Source organism: Chiloscyllium punctatum, chromosome 18 (genome assembly GCF_047496795.1).
Source record: "Chiloscyllium punctatum isolate Juve2018m chromosome 18, sChiPun1.3, whole genome shotgun sequence".
NCBI lineage: Eukaryota > Metazoa > Chordata > Chondrichthyes > Orectolobiformes > Hemiscylliidae > Chiloscyllium > Chiloscyllium punctatum.
In genome coordinates this window covers 93,513,743-93,540,547 of record NC_092756.1, presented here as the reverse complement: position 1 = coordinate 93,540,547, position 26,805 = coordinate 93,513,743, and the positions used below count along the sequence as shown (strand labels likewise).

At 42.9% G+C, this 26,805-nt stretch overlaps 1 protein-coding gene across 1 annotated transcript in view; it reads right to left on the bottom strand.

The window, feature by feature from the left end:
- The window catches only part of LOC140489341 (vesicular glutamate transporter 1), a 79,579-nt gene that overhangs the window by 34,352 nt on the left and 18,422 nt on the right, over positions 1-26,805 (bottom strand). Inside the window, exons 2-3 of the mRNA XM_072588798.1 lie at positions 16,038-16,290; positions 14,957-15,075 (exon numbers count right to left, since the gene is read on the bottom strand). Coding sequence (XP_072444899.1) covers positions 14,957-15,075; positions 16,038-16,290 — 372 coding nt within the window. The remainder of the gene's footprint in view (positions 1-14,956; positions 15,076-16,037; positions 16,291-26,805) is intronic.

Here is a 26,805-nt window from a genome sequence, read left to right as displayed (position 1 = left end):
AGGAGTCTAGAATGCACTGCTAGGGGTAGTGGTGGAGGCTGTTTAAAAGGCTTTTAGATAAGCAATGAATGGAGGGATATGGACTATGGGCAGACAGAAGGGATTAATTCAATTTAGCACCATCGTCGGCACAACATCATAGGCCAAAGGCTTTGCTCCCGTGCTGCACTGTTCTATGTTCGAATGAAAGTACAGTGGAACACCATCTCTCCCAGTGTGCAATGGGAGAGTCAGGCTCAATTTTTATATTGAGGACTGTGACTTGAACCGACAACCCATCTAAAGGGCAAAGGTGACAGCTACTGATCAGCGATTGGTGGCCTGTGCAGCTGGGAGATCTTGGCATTAAGGGTACCTGATGAGTTTACCATGGTATTTGTGAGTAACTGGGAGTAACCCTTTCCAGTATGGACAGGCTGAATTATTAGAATCAGTCAGTGTTCCCAGTGCTGCCTATCGGATGCTCCTGATATTTAGGGGAGGTCCCTATTATTTGCTGCTCATTAACATGTAGGCAGCGTAAATCACTGAATTAGATAGTGACAGAGGCACTGAAGGAAGCAGCTTGGAGAGGGGGTGGGTGTTGAGCAGATGGGCAGCAGCAGACGTGTTAACTTCTTGGTGTAAGTTAATGACACACATGTTAACTATTTCTTGATCATTTCTGGGTAGAAACTGGAAGTTTACTGAAGCAAAGTAAAGAGATATAACTTCACTTAACATGCTGTGTTGTACCTGACTTAAGAATGTTTGATGGGGGCAGTATAGTGGGAGCTCTACTATTTATCTAACCCATCCTGTACTAAAATAACTCCAAAGAGGACAACATCTGGTCACCAAATCACCTTTTATTTAAACATATATAATACATGACACTGACCCAGCTAGCTCAGAGCTGACTCCTAGAGTAAACAGAACCCCTGATATTCCAGTTTATATCTGTCAGCCAGGGCTCCCTGAGCCCTCAAATTTCCTTTACACTGTCTCAACAAAGGTAAGGTAGTAATTGGAATGAGGTCAGCCAAGTGTACCAGACTAATAGCCCTAGTCATGGAACTCGTATCCTACGACGTCCACCTAGCTGACCTCATTCCAATTACTACCCTTCCTTGGGAGGTTTGATGAGACAGTGTAGAAAAAAGTTCATTTTGTATCTGATGTGAACAAGAGTAATAATTAAGATTATAATTTCAAGGAGCAAACAAATTCTGACTTTAAGACTGTAAGCTACTTAAAGAACATCAACTACACAGCAGCAGCAATTATTGCTTAATTAACTGAAGGTAAATAGTTATTAACCACCGTAGCAGAAAACTGCCTTTGCAGTTACAACTTGGGTGTGAGTCATTGGTTCCTTATAAAAGTGGATAGGTTTTGCTATCGCACAGACATTGTTGAGGACTGAGTTTGATAAGATATGACTGTTAACTTGGGAATTTGGTGCAGCGAAGGAAGAAGATAATTTTTTTAATATTCTTTTTTAAAATCTTTAATTAGGTGGACAGGCAGGTAATTGTTTAGTGAGATTTTAACATTTTACCACTCTAAACATGGGCAGTATTTTAAATTGGCATTAGGAAGATATGAACATTGCATTAACTTTATAGCTTAACTGATTAAAAAATCTGATAAAGCCACAAACAACAATTGAGTGATATTTCTAAATTCGAAACCTGATTAATTACTTTCTATATAATACAAATGGTAAGGCTGGTGATGTGTTGCAGCTGTAGCATGTGGACGCTGGCAGAGACTCAAGTGAGTCTCTGCAAGTATCTGCAGCTCAAGGAACAGCAGTGTGAGTTGATTAGCTGGACTCTATATTTTGGATACCGTGACACATTAGAGAGAGGATGTGTTACCAGGAGGCACTCACACATTTTAGTGTAGGTGTTATAGATTTGGTCTGTGGTCAGAGTAAGAGTATCCAAAATGATTGAATAAGTAACAATTTAAGAGGCAAAGTGACCAAGGCTAAATTCTAAGTATTCAAAAGAATTTGACATTTTGGAAGATCAGGAAGAAAGAAAAAGGAGGTGGGTTGGTTCTATTAATGAAGGTCAAAGGTCAACGCAATCATGAGAAATGGTTTTGCTTCAGAGACTCATAGTAGATAATAACTTTGGATGGAGATAAGAAAGAGCAAAAGAGAAAGGACCACACCAAAGGACACTTAGAATGCTTTATAGGCATTCTGATGGTAGCTAAACAGTAGGACAAAGAATAAATAGGACATAGGAGGGATCTGGAAGAAAGATGTTAAAGTAACCATTGGAGATTTTATTATATACAAAGATTGGACAAATTAAACCACCAAAGTCGCTAGAGATGAGTTCATGAGCATCGTTGACATAGTTTCTTACATCAGTGCATTCTGGAACTGGGGAGCAGTCTATTTTAGACCTTTTTACAACTTCTATTGCCATGTAGACTTCCCTCTGTCAGTGAGAAATGTTTGTATTTTATACACTCAACCCTAGGGCTAGGGACAGAAATGATGAGCCCTGATTAGAGGCGAGGTGGGATTAATTAATGACCCTACAGTAAAGGACCCTTGCATTAAAAGTGATTGTAACATCTCACAGTTAGTTTGAAGGCAAGAAATCTGGATCTGAAACTACTGCCTTTAACTGAAGTACAAGCAACTACAAGGATAGGAAGAAATTTGAGTATGTAGTTGGATGAAGTGGAATGGGAAAGCAAGGTTGAATGGTAGGACAGTGGAGAAACAGCATTAGGCATCTATTGATGTTTCATAACCTAAAAGGATATAGTCCATTGAGGAAAATAGATGCTAGGAGAAGGATAGCTAACCAATGTTTTCAAGGATAACAGCAAATTGAAAGAAAAGATATTAAAAAATGCACAGATTAAATATAGCCCAAGAGATGGAGGACAGTTTAAGAGACCAGAAAAGGACAAATTAATAAAAGAGAGAAACTGGATTATGGGAGAAAACTAGCATGTCATAAAAAGACATATATTTCATAATTAATAGATGAGTAAAAGTAAAGCTTCCCAAACTGTATAATTTCTTACTGCTTTAGCAATGTTTTTCTGATGCAATGAGTAAGTAAGGGTTAGAGAAATCTGTAGATGTTATTGCATTGCATTTTTAAAGGACAATTGATAAGGTAATACATGAAAGGCTTCTGCCCATGATGCACCCTAACCTACACATCCCTGAACACTGTGGACTATTTAGCACAATCATTCACCTAACCCTCACATCTTTGGAGTGTGCGAGGAGACTGGAGCACCCAGAGGAAACCTATGTGGACACAGGGAGAACGTGCAAACTCAACACAGACGGCTGCCCAAGGCAGGAATCAAAACCAGGACCCTGGAGCTGTGAGGCAGCAATGCTAACCCCTGAGCCACCGTGCTGTGATGTATTACGTGGATAGAGGATTGGCTAACCAACCGGAAAGAGATTCAGGATAAATGGGTAATCTTTTAGTGTCACAAACCAAACTAGTGGAGTGTCACAGGGATTATGCTGGACCTCAATAACTTGTGGTCTATATTAATTGCTTGGATGAAGTGATTGACTATATTTTGCTGATCGTACAGAGAGATAGGATAGCAGGTTGTGTGGAGGATACAGAGTCTGCAAAGGGATTTAGAGAACACAAGATAAGGAGATACACCAGAACTTGATAACCAGGGTTTGGATCTTTCAGGGACCTGCTAAATTATTGTTAAGTACCTGGGCCAGTAACACAATTAGGAAACATAATTTCTGTCCCTAGTGTCTCAGGAAGAAAAGTTGAGCTGATCTGGTATTTATTCACTAGAGTTGACTGGGGTTAATCCATATGAGAACTGGTCTTATTGAAACATATAAATTCTGAGGGGCCTCAGCAGGGTGAATGCTGAGAGGATGTTTCAACTTGTGGGAGAATTGAAAACCAGGGGCACAGTTTAAGAATAAGTTCTCTTACGTTTAAAACAGAGATGAGGAGAATTTTCTTCAGAGAGTCATTATTCCTTGGTATTCCTCACAACAGAGAGGAATGGAGCTGGATCACTGAATATAACCAAGACAGAGCATTCTTCTGGTGCAGTAGTAATGTCCAGATCTTTGGACCATGAGGTCCAGGTTCAAGACCCACCTACTCCAGGGGTGTGTAATCATATCTCTGAACAGGTTGCTTTGAAAATGCCCATAACCAAGACAAGTAGTTGAGCAACGGGAGGATAGGCAGGAAATTGAAGCTAAAAGAAGGCTCAACAGACTTCTAAATCTAATAATCTTATCAATCGTCATATTGATTACAGATGGCAGGCATAGACTGATCGTTGAGCAGGGCTCAAGATGGGGATGCATCACGGGAAGATAAATGAGGTCTAGGGCTCTAGGTGGTCACTGTGCCCAGGTGGGGGTGAGGGAGGCTGTTTTCACGTCAGGGGTGAGGAAGGGGGAATGAGGGACACTCTGCCCAGGTTGGGACAGAGGTGAGGGACACTGTGCCCAGGTGAGGGGGTTGAGGGACACTGTTGCCGGGGGGAGGGGTGGTTGTGAGGGACACTGTGCCCAGGTGAGGGGTTGAGGGACACTGTTGCCGGAGGGAGGGGGGTTGTGAGGGACACTGTGCCCAGGTGCGGGGTGGGGGATGAGGGATACTTCCTAGGTTGGGAGGGGTGAGATGAGGGACACAGTGCTCAGGTTGGGGAGGGCGAAATGAGAGACATTGCCCAGGTTGGGGGGAGGGCTGGTGAGGGACACTGTGTTCAGGTGAGGGGGTCGCTGAGGGACACTGAGCCCAGGTTCAGAGTGGGGGGTAGTGAGGGATACTCTGTTCAGTTTGGGGGGTGTGAGGGGGGGCCACTGTGCCCATGTTGGGGAGGTTGGTGAGGGACACTGTGTTCAGTTGGGAGACGGGTGAGGGACAATATGCCTAGGTGGGCGTAGAGCCACTGTATTCAGATTAGAGTGGATGCCACAGTGCTCAGATGGAGGCGGGGCTATTATGCCTAAGTAGGAGTGGGTGGGGCTACTGAGCTCAGCTAGGAGTGGGTGGGGTCATTGAGCTCAGGTAGGAGGGACCGGTGTCATTGAGTCTAGGAGTTGAGGGAGGGCTCTGTGCTGACCTGGGGTTAGGGTTTAGAACCCAGACTCGGGTCTGTGGTTGATGAGCCACCCCCAGGTTTGAGTAAGTAAAATTCAGAACCTTCCTCCTGGCGATGGGAATGTTGTGCGGTGATATAATTGCTGTTTTTTGAACTGATATCGACATTGAGAGGCTATTCCTACTTGCACATGAAGTGATTTAAATTTTTAAAAATCTGTTGAAACAAATATTTCAGTGAGTCGGTGATCAATTTATGGACCATCTTCCTTCGAGAGATGGTGAAAGCAATTAGTATTGATTCATTCAAATATAAATTGGATTTCTTCAGAAAGAAAAGCATTTTCGAGTCCAGTTTATGAATAATTTGAGAGCTGATATATGTGGAGTGGAGCTTTGGAAAGAACAGCAGATTTTGAACCCATTGTTCCCAAAGTTCTCCCCTACTGGGGGTATTCCTCACCTTATGCCTGTGCTTGTGATAGACTCTGTATTGAACCCCGTGCTGTATCTCTCATGAGGTTGATTGATGGGTCAGTATAGAGGGAGCTTAACTTAGTATCTAACTTTGTGCTGAACCTGTCCTAAGAGTGTTTGATGGAGACAGTATAGAGACAGATTTACTTTTTATCTAACCCCTTCCTGAGAGCGTTCGATGGGGACAATGTAGTAGGAGCCTTACTCTGCATCCAACACTGAGCTGTTCCTGTCCTGAGAGTGTTTGATGGGAACAATGTAGATGGAGCTTTAATTAGTATCTAACCCCGTGCTGAACCTGTCCTGAAAGTGTTTGACGGGGACAGTGTAGAAGCAATTTTATTCAGTATCTAATCCTATACTGTACCTGTATTGGGTTTGTTTAATGGGGGATAGTGTAGAAGGAGCTTTACTCTGTATCTAACCCCATGCTATCCCTCTCCTGGGAGTGTCTGATGGGGTCAGTGTAGAGGAAGCTTTACTCTATATCTGATCCTGTGCTGTACCTGTCCTGAGAGCGTTCGATGAGGCCAACATAGAAGGAGCTTTACTCAGTATCGAACCCTGTGCTGTACTGAATATGTTTGATAAAATAGTGAAATGAAGCTTGATTCTGTTTGCAACCTGCATTGTAATTAAGATCAAAAAGATTAATGAGGCAATGTACGTAGTTTGTCATGGAAGGAGAGAAAGTGAAGTTCAAAACAGACTACCAAATGTCCAGTACTTCCTCATCAAGAGAGGATTAGAAAACCATCCCTTGGTACATTGGTGCTTTGGTTGATGGCTGTTCCCTGCTCAAAGTGGAAATTGTTACAGAGTAAAGCCCACTTAAATTTATTAAAGTAATGGAGAGACCTCCTGAATCTGGATTTTAATTGGTCCCCAAGAGTCAGAAAATCATTTGTGAATTGCTTTGTAATTCTGGCTTAGCTGCAGGCAATGTAAAGGATAGCACTAATTACCAACCCATCTGCATCACAGACACCATGTCACAGGCTTGGGATGAATGTCTCTTCAGTTCATGATTTGGAATAAACGGAGAAGCTAGGCTATTTTTATAGGGCACCTAATTCTGTTTTGATCCCTGAAATTATTCATCTTATCAAAAGAAAGATGGAAAGAGATCCAACAGTCTTTATTCTCATCAGGGCAGATGGGCTGTTTATAGCAAAGCCTCACTGCTCCCTCTCAGCTGCAGGACCATCCAGCTGCCCAGAGGTTCATGTATGATGAGGAGCTGCATTGACTTCATTGCTGCACTTGGACCTCAGAGATAAAACAAGGGGGGACATTGGTCAGCATCTTCCAAACCCATAATCTCTCCAACCTGGAAGGGCAGTGGCAGCATATACATGGGGGTCAGCAGCAGTTTCAAGGTTTCCCCTCGAAATGACACTCACCCTCCCTGACTTGGAATTAAATTGGTGTTCTTTCACTTAATCTGAGCTATCAACATCCTTTTTTCCCCCAGCACTCTACACTCCACACACATCCTCTCACCCCCAAACCACAGCATAAATGTTGCACACTTCACGTTAACTAGAGTCACCTAGACTCAAAGTGTAAGCTTGCTCTCTCTCCATGCTTGCTGCCTGACCCACTGTGATCTCCAGTATTTTTTGTTTTCAGTACAGATTCCAGCATCTGCAGCAATTTGCCCCCTCACTGTCACTGCACCAAACTCCTGGAGCTCACTAACCAACAACAATGTCTGATAATGATTTTTGAGAAGATTTGAATATCAGGTTGATAATAAGTATGTAACTTAACTCGCTGAGCTGGAAGGTTTGTTTTCAGACATTGCATCACCATGACTGGGTAACATCATCAGGAGAGTCTCCAGTGAAGCTGTGGTGGTATGTCCCCCCTCTCTATTTATAGGTCTTGGTTTCTTAAGGTGGGTAATGCCCCTGTGGTGGTACAGTAGCTCAGTGATAAGCACTACTGCCCCACAGTGCCAGGGACCTGGGTTCAATTCCAGCCTCAGGTGACTGTCTGTGTGGAGTTTGTATGTTCTTCCTGTGTCTGTGAGAGTTTCTTCTGGATGCTCCATTTTTCTCCAACACGACAAAGATGTGCAGGCTAGGTGGGTTAGCCATGGTAAATGTAGTTGCAAGGATTAGATTAGATTAGATTCCCTACAGTATGGAAACAGGCCCAACAAGTCCACGCCAACCGTCTGAACAGTAACCCACCCAGACCCATTCTCCCATCCTGTATTTACCCCTGATTAAAGCACCTAACACTATGGGCAATTTAGCATGGCCAATTCACCCTAACCTGCACATCTTTGGATTGTAGGACGAAACTGGAGCACCCAGAGGAAACCCACGCTGACCTGGGGAGAGTGTGCAAACTCCACACAGACAATCGCCCGAGGTAGGGTAAAGGAGTGGGTCTGGGTAGGATGCTCTGTGGAGGGTCAGGATGGACTTGATGGGCATAATGGCCTGCTTTGGTACTGCGGGGATTCTATGATACTATACCACACAGATTGCAGTGGTTCAAGTCAACTCCTTCTCAAGTGCAATTAGGAATGGGTAACAAAGGATGTTGACCTTTGACACCCCCGTCCCATGGATAAATAAGTAAAATTCTGCCATAACTTTGCATTATCACTAGCTCCTTCTCCAAAAGCCTTTCTGTAAGTCACTCAAGATTATAATTTTTATTTTCACTCTCTTTTATCCCAGTTTGTTCCTCATGATCCCCAATATGCATATTTTAACTCAACACTAAATGGGTTCTCTATGGTTAACTGGTTGAGCAGTTACACAATTGGATAAAAAAAAGGTTGAGTGGTAATTTGAATGAGGATCCAAAATGTTGACAGGGAGAAGATGTTCCCAATTGTGGGAAATTGTGAGGATACAGATTTAAGGCAGTTGGCAGAAGAAACAACGACAACTCAAGGATTAACTGTGTCACGTGGCAACTGGTTGGAATCTAGAATGCCTGCGTTGTAGAGGAGGTGGGGCTGGCTGATTATTATCTGAAATAGAAGACTGTACAGGATTGCAGGGAAAAGGCAGAGGATTGACACTTTTGCTCCCTGCACCTTTACACATGGACATAATGTGTTGAATGGTCACAGCACAGAAGGAGAGCACTCTATAATTTTGTGAGATGTTCTAGAAGGGGCTCGAACTAAAAGCAGCTCATTATTACCAAATCAATTTGCATGTTTATTGTGATATTAAAATTACAGGTAACCTTTCCTGTACCTTCTACCAGCTTCTGAGGTTCTCTTTCAGCCTTTTCCAAGGGAGAGTGCAGTAAAGTTGGATAAAATATCAAAATGTTGCTGAGGATATTTATCTCTTTTCTCACTGGAGTGTAGGAGGTTGACAGGTGACCTTACAGAGGTTTATAAAATAATGAGGGGTATAGATAAGGTGAATGGCAGGTGTCTTTTCCATAGGATGGGAGATTTCAACACTAGGGGGCATTTTTTTTAAGGCGAGGGGAGAAAGATTTTAAAAATACACGAGGGGCAAATCCTTTATGCAAACGATGGTTCATGTGCGGAATGAACTTCCTGAAGAAGTGGTGGATGACAATGTTTAAGAAAACACTTGGATAAGTATATGAAGAAGGAAGGTTTGGCGGGATTTGGACCAGGAGCAGGCAGGTGAGACTAGTTTCGTTTGGAATTATGTTTGGCATGATGTTTGGACTGAAGGGTCTCTTTCCTTGCTGTATGACTCTATGGAAATAAACTAGCATTTCCTTGCCCTCGATTATATTCTTTAAACAGATATTTCTAACGAGGATTGAGTGGCTGCTATGCAAAATTAAAGAGATTTGTATTAAAAAAAATTCCTGGACTTTCCCTCACAGCCAATAAAGTGTGAAGATAGAGATCAATGATATATAGAGATGTTTGTGATAAGCAGGACATCACCGTGACATTAGTTGTCATGTGTTGGTATTCTACTAAAAGGCTGGTCCTTGACAATTCAGATCGTGCTACTCTGTAGCCTTCCCATGATGTACAGTGTTGTTAATAGATTATTAATAGAGTCATAGAGATGTACAGCACAGAAACAGACCCTTTGGTCCAACTTATCTATGCCGATCAGATATCCCAGCCTGCCAGCAGCCGGCCCATATCCCTCCAAACCCTTCCTTACTAGATGTTGTTCAACAGTAACCTGGAAATCTGAACTGAGTCTGTAGGAAGACCCAATGAACCAACCTAAAAACATGTTATAACATGAAGTATTTTGGAAGAGTAATCACAATGAGGACACATGGCAACCAATTTGCACACAGCAAACTCTGTTAAAGGAATTTCCCACTGCTCAAAGATGTGGAGGTTACGTGGATTGACCATGCTAATTTGCCCATTAATGTTGAGGAATGTGCAGGTTAGATGGATTGGTCATGATAAATATGGGGTTGCAGGGATAGTATGAGTCTGGGTGGGATGCCCTTTGGAAAATTGGTACAGACTTGATGGGCCAAACTGCCTCTATCTGCACTGTAGGGATTATATGAACCTGTGAATGTGATAATGACCAGGTAAACTTGTGTTTTTAATGTACATTGGTGGAGGAATAAATATTGGCCATAACATTGGGGTTAGTACCACAACATCTTTATGTCTACTTCAGAGGGGTAGCAGAACTTTGATGATTTAATGTCTCATCTGAAAGACAAGCTCTGTAGCACTCTATCAAAACTGCAAAGGGCACACCTGCTCAGGTATTTGCCTGCGAGCCTCAGAAATGGGAATTGAACTGACATTATCTGGCTCAGAGATGACACTGTTATTCATTGAGCCACAGCTAACACTGTGGTGCATTTCCCCACAAGTGCATTAGTGATGGGAACTCTTCTGAAGTTGAGATTCAGGGTAGGGGACATCACAGAGAGACCCAGGAAGCGGATGGGGTTCTGTGAGGAGCTGGAATGCTCTTTGTAGAAGTGGCAGCAGCATCCAGTTCATAGCGAAAGGAAAATCATCAAGACAGTCTGAAAGGCTGGCAGCTTGGTGCGCTCCATGCCTGGGCAAGGGGCCAATCCCTTGGCACCACGCTTCCAACTCTGTTAATTAATCTTACCATGAGTTGCTCTGCAGGTCATTGCATCAGCAGAAAACGGAACATTAAATCATTCATTCAATGCGCAATTCCATCTCTCTAAGGGAAAAAAGGCTGAAAATTATCCTGACATTTGCATTTGCAGAGATTTTGCTGATGCCAAAATGACCTATATCTCGTGCTTTTATGGTGCTGATATACCTCACCACGCCTTTGCTTTTTTCTTGCCCTTCTCTTCTACTTTGAGCACTGACTCCTCCCAAGTAACAGGTGCCCTGGCATCATTCTAGAACTTTGCCTATTATTCCTGAGCATACAGTAAATGCTAGTGGCAGACTGTTCAACCATAACAGCGTCTTGGCTGAGTCCCATCACGTCAGAGCCAATGTCTTACAATTCACAGGTAAAGGCCATTCTATCAGAATCAGGGGGCATTTACACATGACTGAGGAATGGTGTGGGGCTTGGTGAGTGGGACTTGAGTTTTCAGGGTATTGGAAAACCACCTCGGAAAGGTCATAAGCCAACAACTAAATGCAAAATGTTTTGGGTCTTTAGCTGAAGTGGGCAAACTAGGGGATGTTTTGTCCTCACACAGCTGAGGTTGGGGGACATAGATTTCAGGTTCTGGGGTAAGAGATAGAAGGGGGAATGTGAAGAGGAGATCCTTTACGCAGCGAGTGGCAATGGTCTAGAACTTGCTGCCCAGAGAGTTCAGTGGAAGCATGAAGTGATCAATGATTTCAAAAGGAAATTGGATGGGCACTTGAGGGGGATAAACATTCTCTAGGGGTGATGATGGCCTAGTGATGTTATCACTAGCTTATTAATTCAAAGCTTATTAATCCATGTTCTAGCGACCCAGGTTTGAATTCTGCCGTGGCAGATGGTGGAATTTCAATTTAATAAATATCTGGAATTAGGAGTCTGATGATGTCCATGAAAAGTATTGTTGAATGTCAGAAAAAGCTGTCTGGTTCACTAATATCCTTTTGGGAAGGAATCTGTCATCCTGATCTGGTCTTGCCTAAACATGACTCCAGACCACAGCGTTGTGGTTGACACTTAAGTGCCCTCTGGATAATTAGGAATGGGCAATAAATGTTGGCCTGGCCAGTGACAGCCACATCCCAAAAATGTTGGGACGCCTGTGAAGGAACTCATAATGAAAGCCAGCCAATTAAAAAACCTAGCCAGCTTTGTTACTTCCTTGTATTTATTCCTTAACTGTGTTTGTCTGGTTGTCTGTTGTTTGTGTGAATGGGGACCGAAAACAAATGTTTTGGATTTAAAGCATGGACACAAATCAGTATACCTGGTTGTTTATTTTTGCTCCTGCTAAAGTTATTGGGTATTTAATAAATAGTTAAGAGTTTCAGTTGAGATACACGACTAATGTCTGGGATTCATTATTCCCAAAGTCTGAGATTGTTTATTCAAAAGTCTGGTTAGGGATCATTGGAGTAATTGTTGGGTTTCTTCGACAGTTTAATTTTACTGTGTTACAAATACAAAAGGAGAAAGGCTGCATTAGTTTGACTGCTTGTCTCCATGTCAGAACAGATCCTGTGTTTCCTCATTGGGCGACTGGGATTGTTTATTATGAGTAAATACAGGTCGGATTTAAAGCTCTGTGGAAAGCAGGGTTGGGAAAAAAGGTCTATGCTCAATTTACTTTCCATCAACTGTTTTAATGCCATTCTTGAAGGACGCATCACCCATTTCAGAGATGCCTGACAAATAGTATTGATAATCTTCACAAGGGCTAGTCCTTTGTTTATTTCTCCATAACTTACAGTCTTGAGCTTTCCTGTTCAGTTGCTTGTAGGAACCTTCCATTTTCAATTTCAGGCTGTTTAATGTAATACCATTCTATTTAAAAACATATGAATGAGGAACAGGAGTAGGGCACTCAAACCCTCGAGCTTACTCATCCATTCAATGAGATCATGGCTGATCTGAATATTCCAGCATCCTACCTACCCCCAAATAACGCCCCCCCCCTCACCTTCCACTTGCTAATCAATAATCTATCTACTTCCACCTTGAACATAGTCAAAAACTCTCATTCCAGTCCTTTTTGAGGAAGAGCGTTCCAAAGACTTATGGCCCTCTAAGAAAAACATTCTCCTAACTCTATCTTAAATGGGTGACCCCTTACTTTTAAACTTAGTTCTAGATTCTCCCACAAGGGGAAACATTATTTCCATATCCACCCTCTCAAGTTGTCTTTTAACAAGGCCAATACATGAAAATTGGTTCCAGCAAGTCTGGAATAGATGCTATGTTCAAGCAAATGCATTTTATGTGTTTCAAGCCATTGTCTCTTCTAAATTTCTGTGGATACAAGCCCAGTCTAGTCTCCTTCTCATTGAGTCATACAGCACAGGAACAGACCTTTTGGTTCCACTAATCCATGATGACCATAATCCCAAACTAAACTAGCCCCACCTACCTGTTCCTGGCCCATATTCCTACAAACCTTTCCAAATCATTTTCTAAGTGTCTTTTAAACAGTGTAGCTGTGCCCGCATCCACCACTTACTTAGGAAGTTCATTCCACGTTTGAATTGTGTAAAAGATTTGTCCCTCAGGTGTTTTTAAATTGCTCTCCTCTCACCTTAAAAACATGCCCCCAAATCTTGAAATCCATTCTCCTTCCATTTTTCCTCAATTACCTCTTTCAGCAAGCTCTCATACCTCAGATGATGGTCAATCCAACCTTGTTGCTATTTCTTGATGATATTCACCACGATTCATCCCATCTCCACCATTCTGAGATCTTTTCTATTCGTCTTGTGCTCTCTCCCACTGATCCACTACACCCTACCCCGGAGCCACATTTCACCAGAGCTCGTTTTGTTGACACAGCAAGACACTTAAAATTACAGTTCTTGTTCATTTTTTCTTGCAATCCCTTCTCATTCCAATAATATGTTTATTTTCCTACTAAGAGGTTACGATCATAAGGAATAGGAATGAGAAGGCCACTCAGCCCTTTGGTCCTGCTCATCATTCAATAGGATCATGGCTGATCCAACATTCCTCACGTCTGCTTTTCTGCCCTCTCCCCGAAAATCTTGATTCTCCGACCAATCAAGAATTTATCTCCCTCGCCTTATACATGTACAAGGACTCTGCCCCCACAGCTCTCTGTGGCAAGGACTTCCAAAGATTCACAACCCTCTCACAGAAGAAATTCCTCCTCATCTCAGCCTTAAATCGGAGCTCCTTTATTTAGAGACTATACCCTGTGGTCTGAAACGTTCTCTCAGCACTTATTCTGTCAAGAATCCTTAAGAATCCAATAGTTTCAATGAGATCAGCTGTTATTCTTCTAAACTCCAATAAGTAAAGCCCTGATTTGTTCAATCTTTGCTCAGAACATCATCCCTTGATATTAGGGATCGTACGAGTGAACCTTCTCTGAATTGTCTCCAAAGGAATAATATTTTTCCAAAGAATGCTTTCTTTACCGTGACTATTCCAGCTCTGCTTTCTTTATAACAATAATCAGAATCTGCCAAAACCTTTCCTTTTCCCTCTTCATCTCTCGAAATCAGAAAGATTTCTGATCTCTCTCATTTTCCAACAATGAGTCAAGAGGTGGCTGTGTTTTGGTAATATCTCTGGGTTAGTAATCCCAGAGCATAGTAATGCTCTGGGATCATGGATTAGAATCTTTAAACTCAGTTAACAGGACTGGGAATTGAATAGTCATCATGTCAGCCATTGTCTATTGTTGTTAAAAACCCATCGGATACACTAATCTCATTTCAGGAAAGAATTTTGCCACCCTTACCTGGTCTGACCCACATGGGACTCCAGACTGAGCCCCGACTCTATTCAATGGTGTTTAAAAGATGTGAGGTGATCTCATTGAAACATAGAGGATCTCAAGGGACAAAAACTGAGAGGATGCTTCCCTTCACCAGAGAGTCTACAACCAGGGGGATAGTGTCAGAATAAAGGGGTACAAATTTGCTGTCCTCTGAATGACTTAGCAAGTTACTCAAGGAAGGGCAATTAGAGTTAGCTAGCTAATCCCAGCCTTGCCAGTGATACTTACATCCCTTATAGGTTCATGAAGTCACAGAGATGTACAGCATGTAAACAGACCCTTCGGTCCAACTTGTCCATGCTGACCAGATATCCTAAATAAATCCATTCCCATTAGCCAGCCCATATCTTTCTAAACCCTTCCTATTCATATAACCATTCAGATGCCTTTTAAATGTTGCAATTGTACAATAAAGCATTTTTATTCAAACATCATAGTTTATATATTTTGCACGTCAATTTGTAGTTTGCAAGTTTTCACCACTTCTATTGATCCAATTTTTAGGAAACGTTCCCTACCTGTTGGCAGCAAATTTCTGAGATATGTAGCCTCCTGGAATTTGCGTAACAATATACCCCCAGAAGAAGGATCCATGAATCATTCCCACCGTCTCCGGATCCCAGTTAAATCTAGCTTTCTGGAAAAGAAAGGAAATGGGTTAGATTGTTATTATACATCCTTCTTCAATCAACGCACTGCATAAAATAAATATTTTCTCCATCTATTCCTCTGATTCCTTTGTTAGTCACCTTTATTGACAAACTGTTTATTTAAGGAACACCCTTTACTCCTTTTATTTAATCTGTTATGCAAAGGCTTTAACACCCTACAGCAACCTTGTGGTGATGTCACAAAGTTGCACATCACTAGGTATAAATACTACCGTGTGGGGTGAGTTAGAACACACTACACCAGGTTGGATTAGAAATTTATGTATTGAGAGCACTCGGGCACAAGCGCATGAAGAAGAAAGTATAGCTGAGGGGTGTAGATAAAGTGAAGAGCCAAGGTCTTTTTCCTAGGGAGTCCAAAGCTAGGTGGCATAGGCTTAAGGTGAGAGGGGAAAGATTTAAAAGGGACCTTAGGGGGAAATTTTTCACACAGAGGGTGGTGCATGTATGGAATGAGCTGCTAGAGGAAGTGGTGGAGGCTGGTACAATTGCAACATTTAAGAGGCATTTGGATGGGTATATGAATAGGAAGGGTTTGGAGGAATATGGGCCAAATGTTAGTAAATGGGACTAGATTAGGTTAGGATATCTGTTCAGCATGGAAGAAGTGTCTGTTTCTTTGCTGTACATCACTATGACTCTATGACTCTGAGTGTGGCCTACGTACCACAACAGTGATATTCCATGAAGTGTTTTTAGAGCTAAGGTCAAGGCACTCTATAAACACAACTGTTATTGTTACTGCTGCCAAAGCTTTTCTGGTTCTGGTAAAGACAAAATCCTACAGACGCTGGAAATCTGAAACAAATGTAGAGAATGCTGGAGAAACTCAGCAGGTCTGGCAGCATCTGTGGGGAGAGAGAGAGAGAGAAACAGAGTTGGCGCTTCAAGTGCAGGCATGACCCTTCTTCATAGTTCGTCCTCCTACCTCCATGATGAGTTTCCCATTGCTGTAGACTGTGTTGTTGTTGACCATGCTTACGATGGCTACCCCCAGATTACAGCGGATCCCAAAGGAGATGCAGAAGCCAAGGCCACTCATTATGGCGATGACATAGCGCTTTGGCAGCCCGAAGCACGTGCAGTCCACAATGGGCTTCCTTTTCTCTGCCACTCCGATCGCTCGACCATCCTCAGTCAACTCGATTGTCTCTCCGACATTCTGCCGCTTCTCTAGGATTCTGTGTTGTCAAAAGGAAAAACAGGAGAGTTAGCATCCTAGGAAAAATTGGAACAGGAACATTACAGGTACAGAAGGAATCTTCAATGATTCTCCTGGGAACAAAGAGAACCCGAGAGCTCATGTGCATAAATCTTTGAAGGTCAGTAAAGTACTTTAACAAAAATAAACAATGCTGCAAAAAGAAAAGTACACTGACAAAACTTTGCATCTTGCATGCATCAGGACAGACGCAAGAATACCAAATTTCAAAGGAACTAACATTTATTTTGAAATTTGGCATTCTTGCTTCAATCCTGATGAGTGGAAGATGAAAAGCTTGGTCAGCATGTCTCTTGTTTTTTAACAAAGTTCACAATACCAAGCTGTCCAATGACAAGGAATTCAAAGAAAGGTTTTCTTTAGAAAGAAAAAAAGAACTATCTGGAAGGGAAGTGGAAGCTAAGTTGTCTGTCGGAGAGAACAAGTCAATGACATCAAAGAAACTGTAAGCTGAGCAGTCTCCATAGCACTTTAGGCTAAGGGGAAGTCCTGAGTGGCTTAACAGACATTAACAGAAAAATTCCAGAAATGGCAGATTGTGGAAAAAGAGCTCCAGGGTGGCACGATGGCTCAGTGGCTAACACTGCTACCTCACAGTGTCAGGGACCTGGGTTCGAACCAACCCTCGGGCAATTGAATGTGTGGTATTTGCACATTCTCCCCTTGTCTGCGTGGGTTTCCTTTGGCTGCTCTGGTTTCCTCTCAGAGCCCAAAGATGTGCAGGTCAGGTGGATTGTCCCATAGTGTCCAGGGATGGATAGGTTAGGTGAATTAGCCATGGGTAATGCAAGGTTATGGGGATGGGGTGGGATGCTCTTTGGATGGTCGGTCTGATATGATGGGCTGAATAGCCTGCTTCTGCACTGTAGGGATTCTATTCTATGAGGTGAAAGTGAGAACTGCAGATGCTGGAGATTAGAGTCAAGACTGTGGTGTTGGAAAAGCACAGCAGGTCAGGCAGCATCCGAGAAGCAGGAGATGTTTTGGACAAAAGCCCTTCTTCATGAATTCCTGATCAGGCCATTGCTGATGAAGGGCCTTTGTCCGAAATGTGGTTTCTCCTGCTCCTCGGATGCTGCCTGACCTGCTGTGCTTTTCCAGCACCACACTCTCAATTCTATTCTATGAGCCCACATTAAGAAATAAGTGACCTTTGTTAGCAATTTGTTTAAGGATCTCATGAAAGAGACATTAACATAGGAAGGCAGTATTGACTGCATATAGAGATTTGCTGGAAAAACAGCAAGTACAGCCATAACCACTGAACAAGAAACCTTAAAGTGGAAAATGGTGACCCTTCTCTGACATTCCCAATTGAGGGTAAAAAGATTGCATTTTTATTTCTGATATTTGTAATAAAAACGGTTTCAAATACGTATAATATCATTTGTTTTTTCTTTGTTTCTGTGCAATTAATTTGGATGTTCTTTTGCTAAAAATACATGATCAATCTCTTGTGAATAGATGAGTGACTGACCACAACAGTAAACCAACTGCAAAAATAAACCTTATGGTCTGGCATCTGATTTATCCAGTATTCCCTACGCGTGCAATTCTGGTCTCCTTCCTATCGGAAAGATGTTGTGAAACTTGAAAGAGTTCAGAAAAGATTTACAAAGACGTTGCCAGGGTTGGAGGATTTGAGCTATAGGGAGAGGTTGAACAGGCTGGGGCTGTTTTCCCTGGCGTCTCGGAGGCTGAGGGGTGACCTTATAGAGGTTTACAAAATTATGAGGGGCATGGATAGGGTAAATAGGCAAAGTCTTTTCCTTGGGGTTGGGCAGTCCAGAACTAGAGGGCCTAGGTTTAGGGTGAGAGGGGAAATATATAAAAGACACCTACGGGGAAACTTTTTCATGCAGAAGGTGGTATGTGTATGGAATGAGCTGCCAGAGGAAGTGGTGGAGGCTGGTACAACTGCAAATTTAAGAGGCATTTGGATGGGTAAATGAATAGGAAGGGTTTGGAGGGATATGTGCTGGCTGCTGGCAGGTGGGACTAGATTGGGTTGGGATTTCTGGTTGGCATGGACGGATTGGACCGAAGGGTCTGTTTCTGTGCTGTACATCTCTCTGAGTCTATGACTCTAATTTATGAAAGACTGTCTTATATTTGCGATTCCTAGCTCTGGTCCCCACTAGGAATGGAAAGATCTATTTCTCAGCCTTCGATAATTTTAAAGGCCTCGCCTCATAGATTCCCCCACTGCCCCTGATGTATCTTTTCCACTGGCCGATGGGAATTGGAGTCAGTTTTCTCTGAAGGTGTTTGCAATGTACAACAGCGGCAGGATTGTGTAGCAGATGAAGGCAAACAAAGCCCATTTTTAAGTGCCATTAACATCATGAAAATAACTAGTTTCAACTGATCTCTGAATAGATGTTATTTGTGACAAGAACAATCAATTGTGATAAAAGCAAGACTGCTCTACAAAGACATGCCTGGCTTTAATCAGGATTAAGGATGGATCAAGGCTTCCATGAAACTGCAGATAAAAATAGCTATGCTAAATGCTTGTAGCACATCCCACGTAATCGTTAATTCAGCAACTCTATCTAAATAAAAGCAACTGAACACTCCTGCTGACAATTTAATTTCTGGATGATCAGGCTGCCTCTCAACACCAGTTGGGAATGAATCGATTACATTGTACTGTACAAACCTATCGTTAAGTACAGAATGTTTGCAGTCAAAGACTTCGCCTTGATTGGAAATTCTTGTATGTTTGATGTGATGGTAAAAGCTTTAGTCCATCAGAAATCTATGCATCGAGAGAGATAAAATGCTTTGTGTGCAGAAAAGGATCGATGAGTTACTACCCAGCACAAATGGTGATTATGAGTTAGAAAGGTTGTAATGGATGGACTTGGCTTGGTTGCTAAGAAGTCCTCAGTTAGAGAGAATTGGTACACTGGAATTTAACACTGTGTGTGAATAGGAAGGGGTTTTAGTCCATTGGAATACAGAAGTGCGAGTGAATGGGAAGTGGTTTGGTCCATTAGAAATCAGTCAATATGGGGGAATGGAAAGGGGTTGAATCTATTTGAATGTGATAATGTGGGTGAATAGGAAGGGGTTCCTGACAGATGTTTATAAAATAATGAGGGGTACAGATAGGGTTAATTGTAGGTGTCTTTTCCCGAGAATGGGGGATTTCAAGACTTGGGGGTACATTTTTAAGGTGAGGCAGGAGAGACTTAAATAAGATATGAGGAGCTAATTTTTGACACAGAAGTTGGTTCATGTGTGGAATGATCTTCCTGAGGAAGTGGTGGATGCGGTGACAGTTACAGTGTTATAAAGACATTTGGATAAGGACATGATTAGGAAAGGTTTGAATGGATACAAGTCAGAAGCAAGCATGTGGCACTAGTTTAGTTTGGGATTATGTCTGCAATGGACTGGTTGGACCAAAGGGTCTGTTTCTGTGTTGTATGACTCTATGACTCTATTGGAATGTGATAACGTGGGTGGAGCAGGAAAGGATTTGACATTTTGGATTGTAATAGTGAGAGTGAATGGGAAAGGGTTTGGTCTAGTGAATGTAAAGATAAAGTCACCATACTCTTACCAGATCATTGGGCTATTCTCTCATTAATCAGAGAGACGACTGGCGGTATTTAACCTGAGGGTGACCATACTTCCTACAACAGGAGACTTTAAGAAGAAGAGTCCTTCACAATAACCTCAGATGGTGTAGAAATTGAACCCACACTGTTGGCATCCCTTCACATTGTGAACCAGCTGTCCAGCTAACTGAGCTATATGGTTAGTGAATAGGAAGGATGTTTGTCTATTGGATTGTAATAGTGGGGACGAATGAGAAGGGTCTTGGTTTATTGGAATCTAATAGTATTGATGAATGGGAAGGGGATAGGGTCCATTGGAATGTAGTCCTGTGAGTGAATAGGAAAGGGGTCTGCTCAATTTGAATGTAATGCAGTCAGTACTCGGAAAGGAATTTGTGGTACAAGTGGAGGAACATATTCTCAAAGGCATATCCCATGTAAACCATCTTGGATAGACCTGAATCTTCAATTATGGAGCTTCCTATAGGTCATAACAATATTGTAGTTTGAGCATGTGGCAGAATGAACACAATAATGAGGATTTTAAAAATCAAACTTGGGTAGTTAATTCTTAACCATGTCACACACCACTGGAGCAAACATGAGGTCCAAGTTCTCCAGGTTTGAACAAGCACCTTTGCTAAGTGAACCCTCTAGCCATGTTAGGAGCAACGTCCTTTGCACAATTCAGATGTCTGTTTTGAAAATGAGAAAGCAGGGAAAGGCAGAGTTCATGAAACACTGAACGAAGCTTCTGTGAGTTTAATATACATTACTGCCGCTAAGCGTCAGTGGTGAAGGGACTATATGTTGAAACTGGTGGATGTGGTGCCAATCAAGTGGGTCCTTTGTGCTGTGTGGTGTCAAACCCCTTCAGTGCTGTTGGAACTATACTTGGGGAGTGGCAGCTGGGGAATATCCCATCACACTGCTGACTTGTGCTAACACCCCTACGGCTTCAAATATCTGATTTCCTGAACTGTTCAATGCAGAATACACACACACACACACACACACACACACTCCCTCCTCAGAATCTATTCCCAAATGAAAACCTTTTATACACATATGCAAACATCTATACACCTATGCAAACTCAACCTATTGAAGTCAGATGGCACGGATGGAGTTGGATGTTGAAAGATTTTAGATATAACATTCGGCAGATAAACTTCCACACATGATCCAGTTTCCCAAACAACTAGGAATAATCGTGCAGTCATACAGCACAGGCCATTTGGCCCATTGGGCTTGTGCTATCTGTTAGATGGTGTTATCCAGTTAGTCACAATCCCCTGCTACAGGATCATGATGTTGAATCCTTGAGGGTCTAAGTACACACTTGGATGCCAGGAACACTTAAAGATTGCCTCTCCAACCAGCACTGAATGAATTATTCATGCATGAATTTGCCACATGGTGTGGAATCAGAGCAAAAGCTGCCAGTGGAAGGATTTAGAATAAAGGCTTAGTCATGCAGGGTACTGAGCTATAACCTTCTGCTTTCCTCCAGGTAATGCAATTTGTAGGGGAACTGCAAGGAATAGCACGTCTGACCTCACCAGCATCAGTAATGAGAAGTCAAACCACAAAGAATAGTAGGAAGACAATAAGTTCCTAGAGTTTGTTCAATTAGATCATGGCTAATCTGCACCACAACTCCACCAATTGGACTTGGTTCATTATCCTTTAATACTCTTGCCTACCTCTTGTTTTCCAGCTATGGAAGGGATGTGGGCATTGCTGTCAAGGTTGGCATTTTTCACCCATCCCTAGATGCCTTTGAACTATTAGTTTTCTCGACCATTTCAGATGGCAGTTAAGAGTCAAACTCATTGCTGCGGGTCCAGAGTCGCATTAGGTAAGGATAGACCAGGTAAAGACAATAGATTTCCTTCCCTGAAGGATATTGATGAACCAGATGGGTTCTTACATGATTAGATTAGCTTTTAATTCCAGAATTCTTTTGTTGAATTCAAATTTAACCAGCTGCAATGGTGGGATATGACCATAAGATATAGAAGCAGAATGAGGCTATTCAGCCCACTGAGTCTGTCCCACCATTCAATTGTGGCTGATATGCTTCCCAACACCACTCTCTTGCCTTTTCACTGTAACCTGATCCCCTTACCAATCTATCAATCTCTGTCTTTCACACACTCAGTGACTTGCCCTCCATGGCCTTTTGTGGCAATGAGTTCCACAGAGTCACCAACCTATGGCTGAAGAAATTTCCTTCTCAGCTCAGAATCTGTGTCCCCAGAACATTAACCTCCATTCCTCCCAAATGAGTAGACATTGCAGGCGAAACTGGCAGCATCCGTTAGCAGAGTTAGCTTTCCCTGATGAAGGGCTTCTGCCCGAAACGTCGACTCTCCTGCTCCTCGGATGCTGCCTGACTGGCTGTGTTTTTCCAGCACCACACTCTTGACTCTGATCTGCAGCATCTGCAGTCCTCACTTTCGCCTAGAGTTAGCGTTGCAGTCCAACGACTCTACATCTGTGTTTGTTCCAGATCTCAACCATCTGCAGTTCTTGGTTTCATTCTGGATTACTTGGCCAGTGACATTACCACAATGGCACTCACCTCCAACAAAATCTGTTGAACTCAGCTTTGAAATTTTCAGCTGACCCCCGGATTCAACAGCTTTATTCGGGAGAGATGATAAGTCTTCTTGAGCCACTTTTGGATCATTGACCTTCTGAAGCAACGCTCCCTTCCAGCACAAAACTTCAGTCCTTTGTTTCAAACCAGTGGCTGACTGATGAGAACATTAGGACCTTGCCCAGGTTGGGATTAAATCTGATATTTTAATTTGAAAAGGCCCTTTTGTTTAATTGTTGTAAATGGGAATTAAGAAAGTTGGCTTGGTTGACTGGAAAGAGCTCCCAGTTGAATAAGAAAGGGACTGTTCACTTTCCATTTGGCCATGGGAAGGTGGGACGTGGTGATGATGGTCATGTGGGATATCAAACAGCAGGAATCTGGGGCAAGAGGTTTGGAGGGCTACAATGGAACCTCTAACAGAATGCCTAAGCTGTGTTGGCAAATGCAGAAGTTGCTGGAGAAACGCAGCAGGTATAGCGACACCTTTGGAGAGAAAGCATTGTTCACAGTTCGGGTCCAGTGACCTTTCTTCAAATCTGGCGTTCTCACAGGAGTAACAGGGTGGGGTCCTAGGAAGGGAAGTTCTTCATGTCCCAATGACGAGTGAGAAGACTATCCATTTCCTTTCATCCCCTCAAAGGAGAAAGCTCAGTCCTTCCTGACAGTTGGGATTGCATCAGCGATTTCCCCACTCCAGCCCCACTGCAGTTCTACTGCTGTTGGACCACCACAATTCATATGGTTCCAACATACTTCTCATCAGTGAAGGCGAGATGGCAATTCAAGTAGGAACAGCGAAGTGACTCTTAATGTTTCATTCCAAAGGACTCCTCCCTTATACTCGGTTACAGCTGGGCATGTAGGGTGGCACAGTGGCTCAGTGGTTAGTACTGCTGCCTCACAGTGCCAGGGACCTGGGTTCGATTCCAGCCTCAGGCGACAGTGTGAAATTTGCACATTCTCCCCATATCTGTGAGGGTTTCCTCTGGGTGCCCCAGTTTCCTCCCACGATCCAAAGATGTGCAAGTTAGGTGAATTGTCCATGCTCAATTGCCTACAGTGTCCAGGGATGTGTAGGTTAGGTGCTTTACTCAGGGATAAATGTAGAGTAATAGGGTAGGAGAATAGGTGTGGGTGGGTTACTCTTCGGAGGATCAGTGTGGTCTTGTTGGGCTAAATGGCCTGTTTCCACATTCTAGGAATTCTATATCTATTCTATATAAATGTTGGGGCTAAGCCCCATTCTATCTCTATGGTATCTGCTTTGCCAGCTCAGGTTAGGTTCATGTTGTAAAAATGAAGCTGGAAAGTTTTCCTAACATGAGTCCATCAAACAGTCATCAGTTTGGAGAACTGCTTAGAATGTTACAGTGCAGTACAGGCCCTTCGGCCCTCGATGTTGCACTGACCTATGAAATTAATCTGATGCCTATCTAACCTACACCATTCCATTATTATCCATATGTATGTCCAATGCACATTTAAATGCCCTTAACAGTGGCGAGTCTACTACTGTTACAGGCAGGCCGTTCTACACCTCGACTACTCTCTGACTAAAGAAACCACCCCTGATATCTGTCCTAAATCTATCATCCCTCAATTTAAAACTATGTCCCCTCATGTTAGCCGTCACCATCTGAGGAAAAAGGCTCTCACTGTCCACCCAGTCTAACCCTCTGATTATCTTATACGTCTTTATTAAGTGACCTCTCAACCTTCTTCTCTCTAACAAAAACAGCCTCAGTTCCCTCAGCCTTTCCTCGTAAGACCTTCCTTCCATACCAGGCAACATCCTAGTAAATATCCTCTGAACCCTTTCCAAAGCTTCCACATCCTTCCTAAATTGTGATGAGCAGAACTGCACGCAATACTCCAAGTGCGGCCTTACCAGTGTCTTGTACAGCTGAAGCATGACCTCGTGTGCTCCGAAACTCAATCCCCCCACCAATAAACACCAACACACCATATGCCTTCTTAACAACCCTGCCAACCTGGGTGGCAACTTTCAGGGATTTATGCACCTGGACACTGAGATCTCTCTGTTTTTCCACACTGCCAAGAATTTTACCAATAGCCCAGTACTCTGCATTCCTGTTACTTCTTCCAAAGTGAACTACCTCACATTTTTCCACATTAAACTCCATTTGCCACTTCTCAGCCCAGCTCTGCATCTTATCTATGTCCCTCTGTAACCCACAACATCCTTAAGCACATCCACAACTATGCCTACTTTAGTGTCATCTGCACATTTAGTAACCCATCCTTCTATGCCCAGATCCAGATCATTTATAAAAATGACAAACAGCAGTGGCCCCAGAACAGGTCCCTGCAGCACACCGCTGGTAACTGAGCTCCAGGATGAACATTTCCCATTAACCACCACCCTCTGTCTTCTTTCAGCTAGTCAATTTCTGATCCAAACCGCTAAATCACCTTCAATCCCGAAACTCTGTATTTTGTGCAATAGCCTACCATGGGGAACCTTATCAAATACCTTACTGAAGTCCATATACACCACATCAACCACTTTACCTTCATCCACCTGTTTTGTCACCTTCTCAAAGAACTCAATAAGTTTGGTGAGGCATGACCTACCCTTCACAAAACTATCCTGACTATCCCTAACCAAATTATTCCTTTCCAGATGATTAGAAATCCTATCTCCTATAACCTTTTCCAACACCTTTACCCACAACCAAAGTAAGGCTCACTGGCCTATAATGACCAGGGTTGTCCTGACTCCCCTTCGTAAACAAGGGAACAATATTTACTCTCCTCCAGTCTTCTGGCACTACTCCTGTCGACAATGATGACATAAAGATCGAAGCCAAAGGCTCTGCAATCTCCTCCCTGGCTACCCAGAGAATCCGAGAATAAATCCCATCCAGGGGTCTTATCTATTTTCAGATCTTCCAAAATTGCTAAAAGCTCCTCTTTGTCAACCTCAATCCCATCAAATCTTGTTGCCTGTATTTTCATATTCTCACTAACATTACCCTTTTCCAATGTGAATACTGACAAAAAGTATCCATTAAGTGTTTCCCCATGTCCTCAGATTCCACACACAACTTTCCACTACTGTCTTTGATTGGCCTTAATTTTACTCTAGTCATTCTTTTATTCCTGACATACCTATAGAAGGTCTTAGGGTTTTCCGTGATCCCTATCAGCCAACAACTTCTCATGTCCCCTCCTGGCTTTTCTGAGCCCTCCCTTTAGATCTTTTCTGGTTAACTTATACCCCACAAGTCCCCTGATTGAGCCTTCACACCTCATCCTCACATAATCTTCCTTCTTCCTCTTGACAGGAGTTTCAATTTCTTTAATAAACCATGGCTCCCTCTCTCGCCAACTACCTCCCTAACTGATAGGTATGTACTTATCAAGCACCCACAATAGCTGTTCCTTGAATAAGTTCCACCTTTCATTGTGTCAAATTTCAAATGTCTATCTTCTTCCTCAACCAAAGATTGGCCACCGCTTTGATTGACAGGTCAGGGTCCTCAGCCATGTCTGACCCATCTCCTGCACTTTGGCCCTCACCCTCTCTCTTCCCACCCACAGCAACAATAGGTTCTTCCTTTCCATTCCAACAGCATCCACATTCAAATGATCATTAACTGCTATGTTGTTGCTAGCCTCATAAAAGAGGTAAGGACACCATCATGGAACCTCAAGACCTCGTCTCCGGTTATACTCCTTGATTGAATCAGCCTTTACTTGTTACACTTGCACCTTGAGGACTGATATGCACATTTCACTATCGAGCACGAGGACAGCACATCGCTGATGACTCAGTGGCTAGCACTGTGGCCTCACAGAGCCAGGGACCCAGGCTCGATTCCAGTCTTGAGTGACTACCTGTGTGGAGTTTGCGCATTCTCCCTGTGTCTGCGTAGGTTTCCACTGGGTGCTCCGGTTTCCTCCCACAGTCCAAAGATGCCCAGATTAGATGAATTAGCCATGCTAAATTGCCCATAGTGTCCAGGGAAGTGCAGGCTGGATGGGTTAGCTATAGTAAATATGGGGTTATGGGTTGGATCTGGGTGGGATGGTCTTTGGAGCGTTGGTGCAGACTTGTTTGGCTGAATGGCCTCTCCTGCACTGTAGGGATTTAATAATACTAATTCTAATTTTGATCTCTACATCCTTGTGATGCACAATACGCAAGGATACATACAAGAGCTATGAGAATAACAACATGGAGCCAGCTAAATACATTTAACTCTCCTCGGTTCCTTCAAACAATTTCCTGACTGTAGTCACACAGACTTCTTAGACCCCATGGTTTCACCTG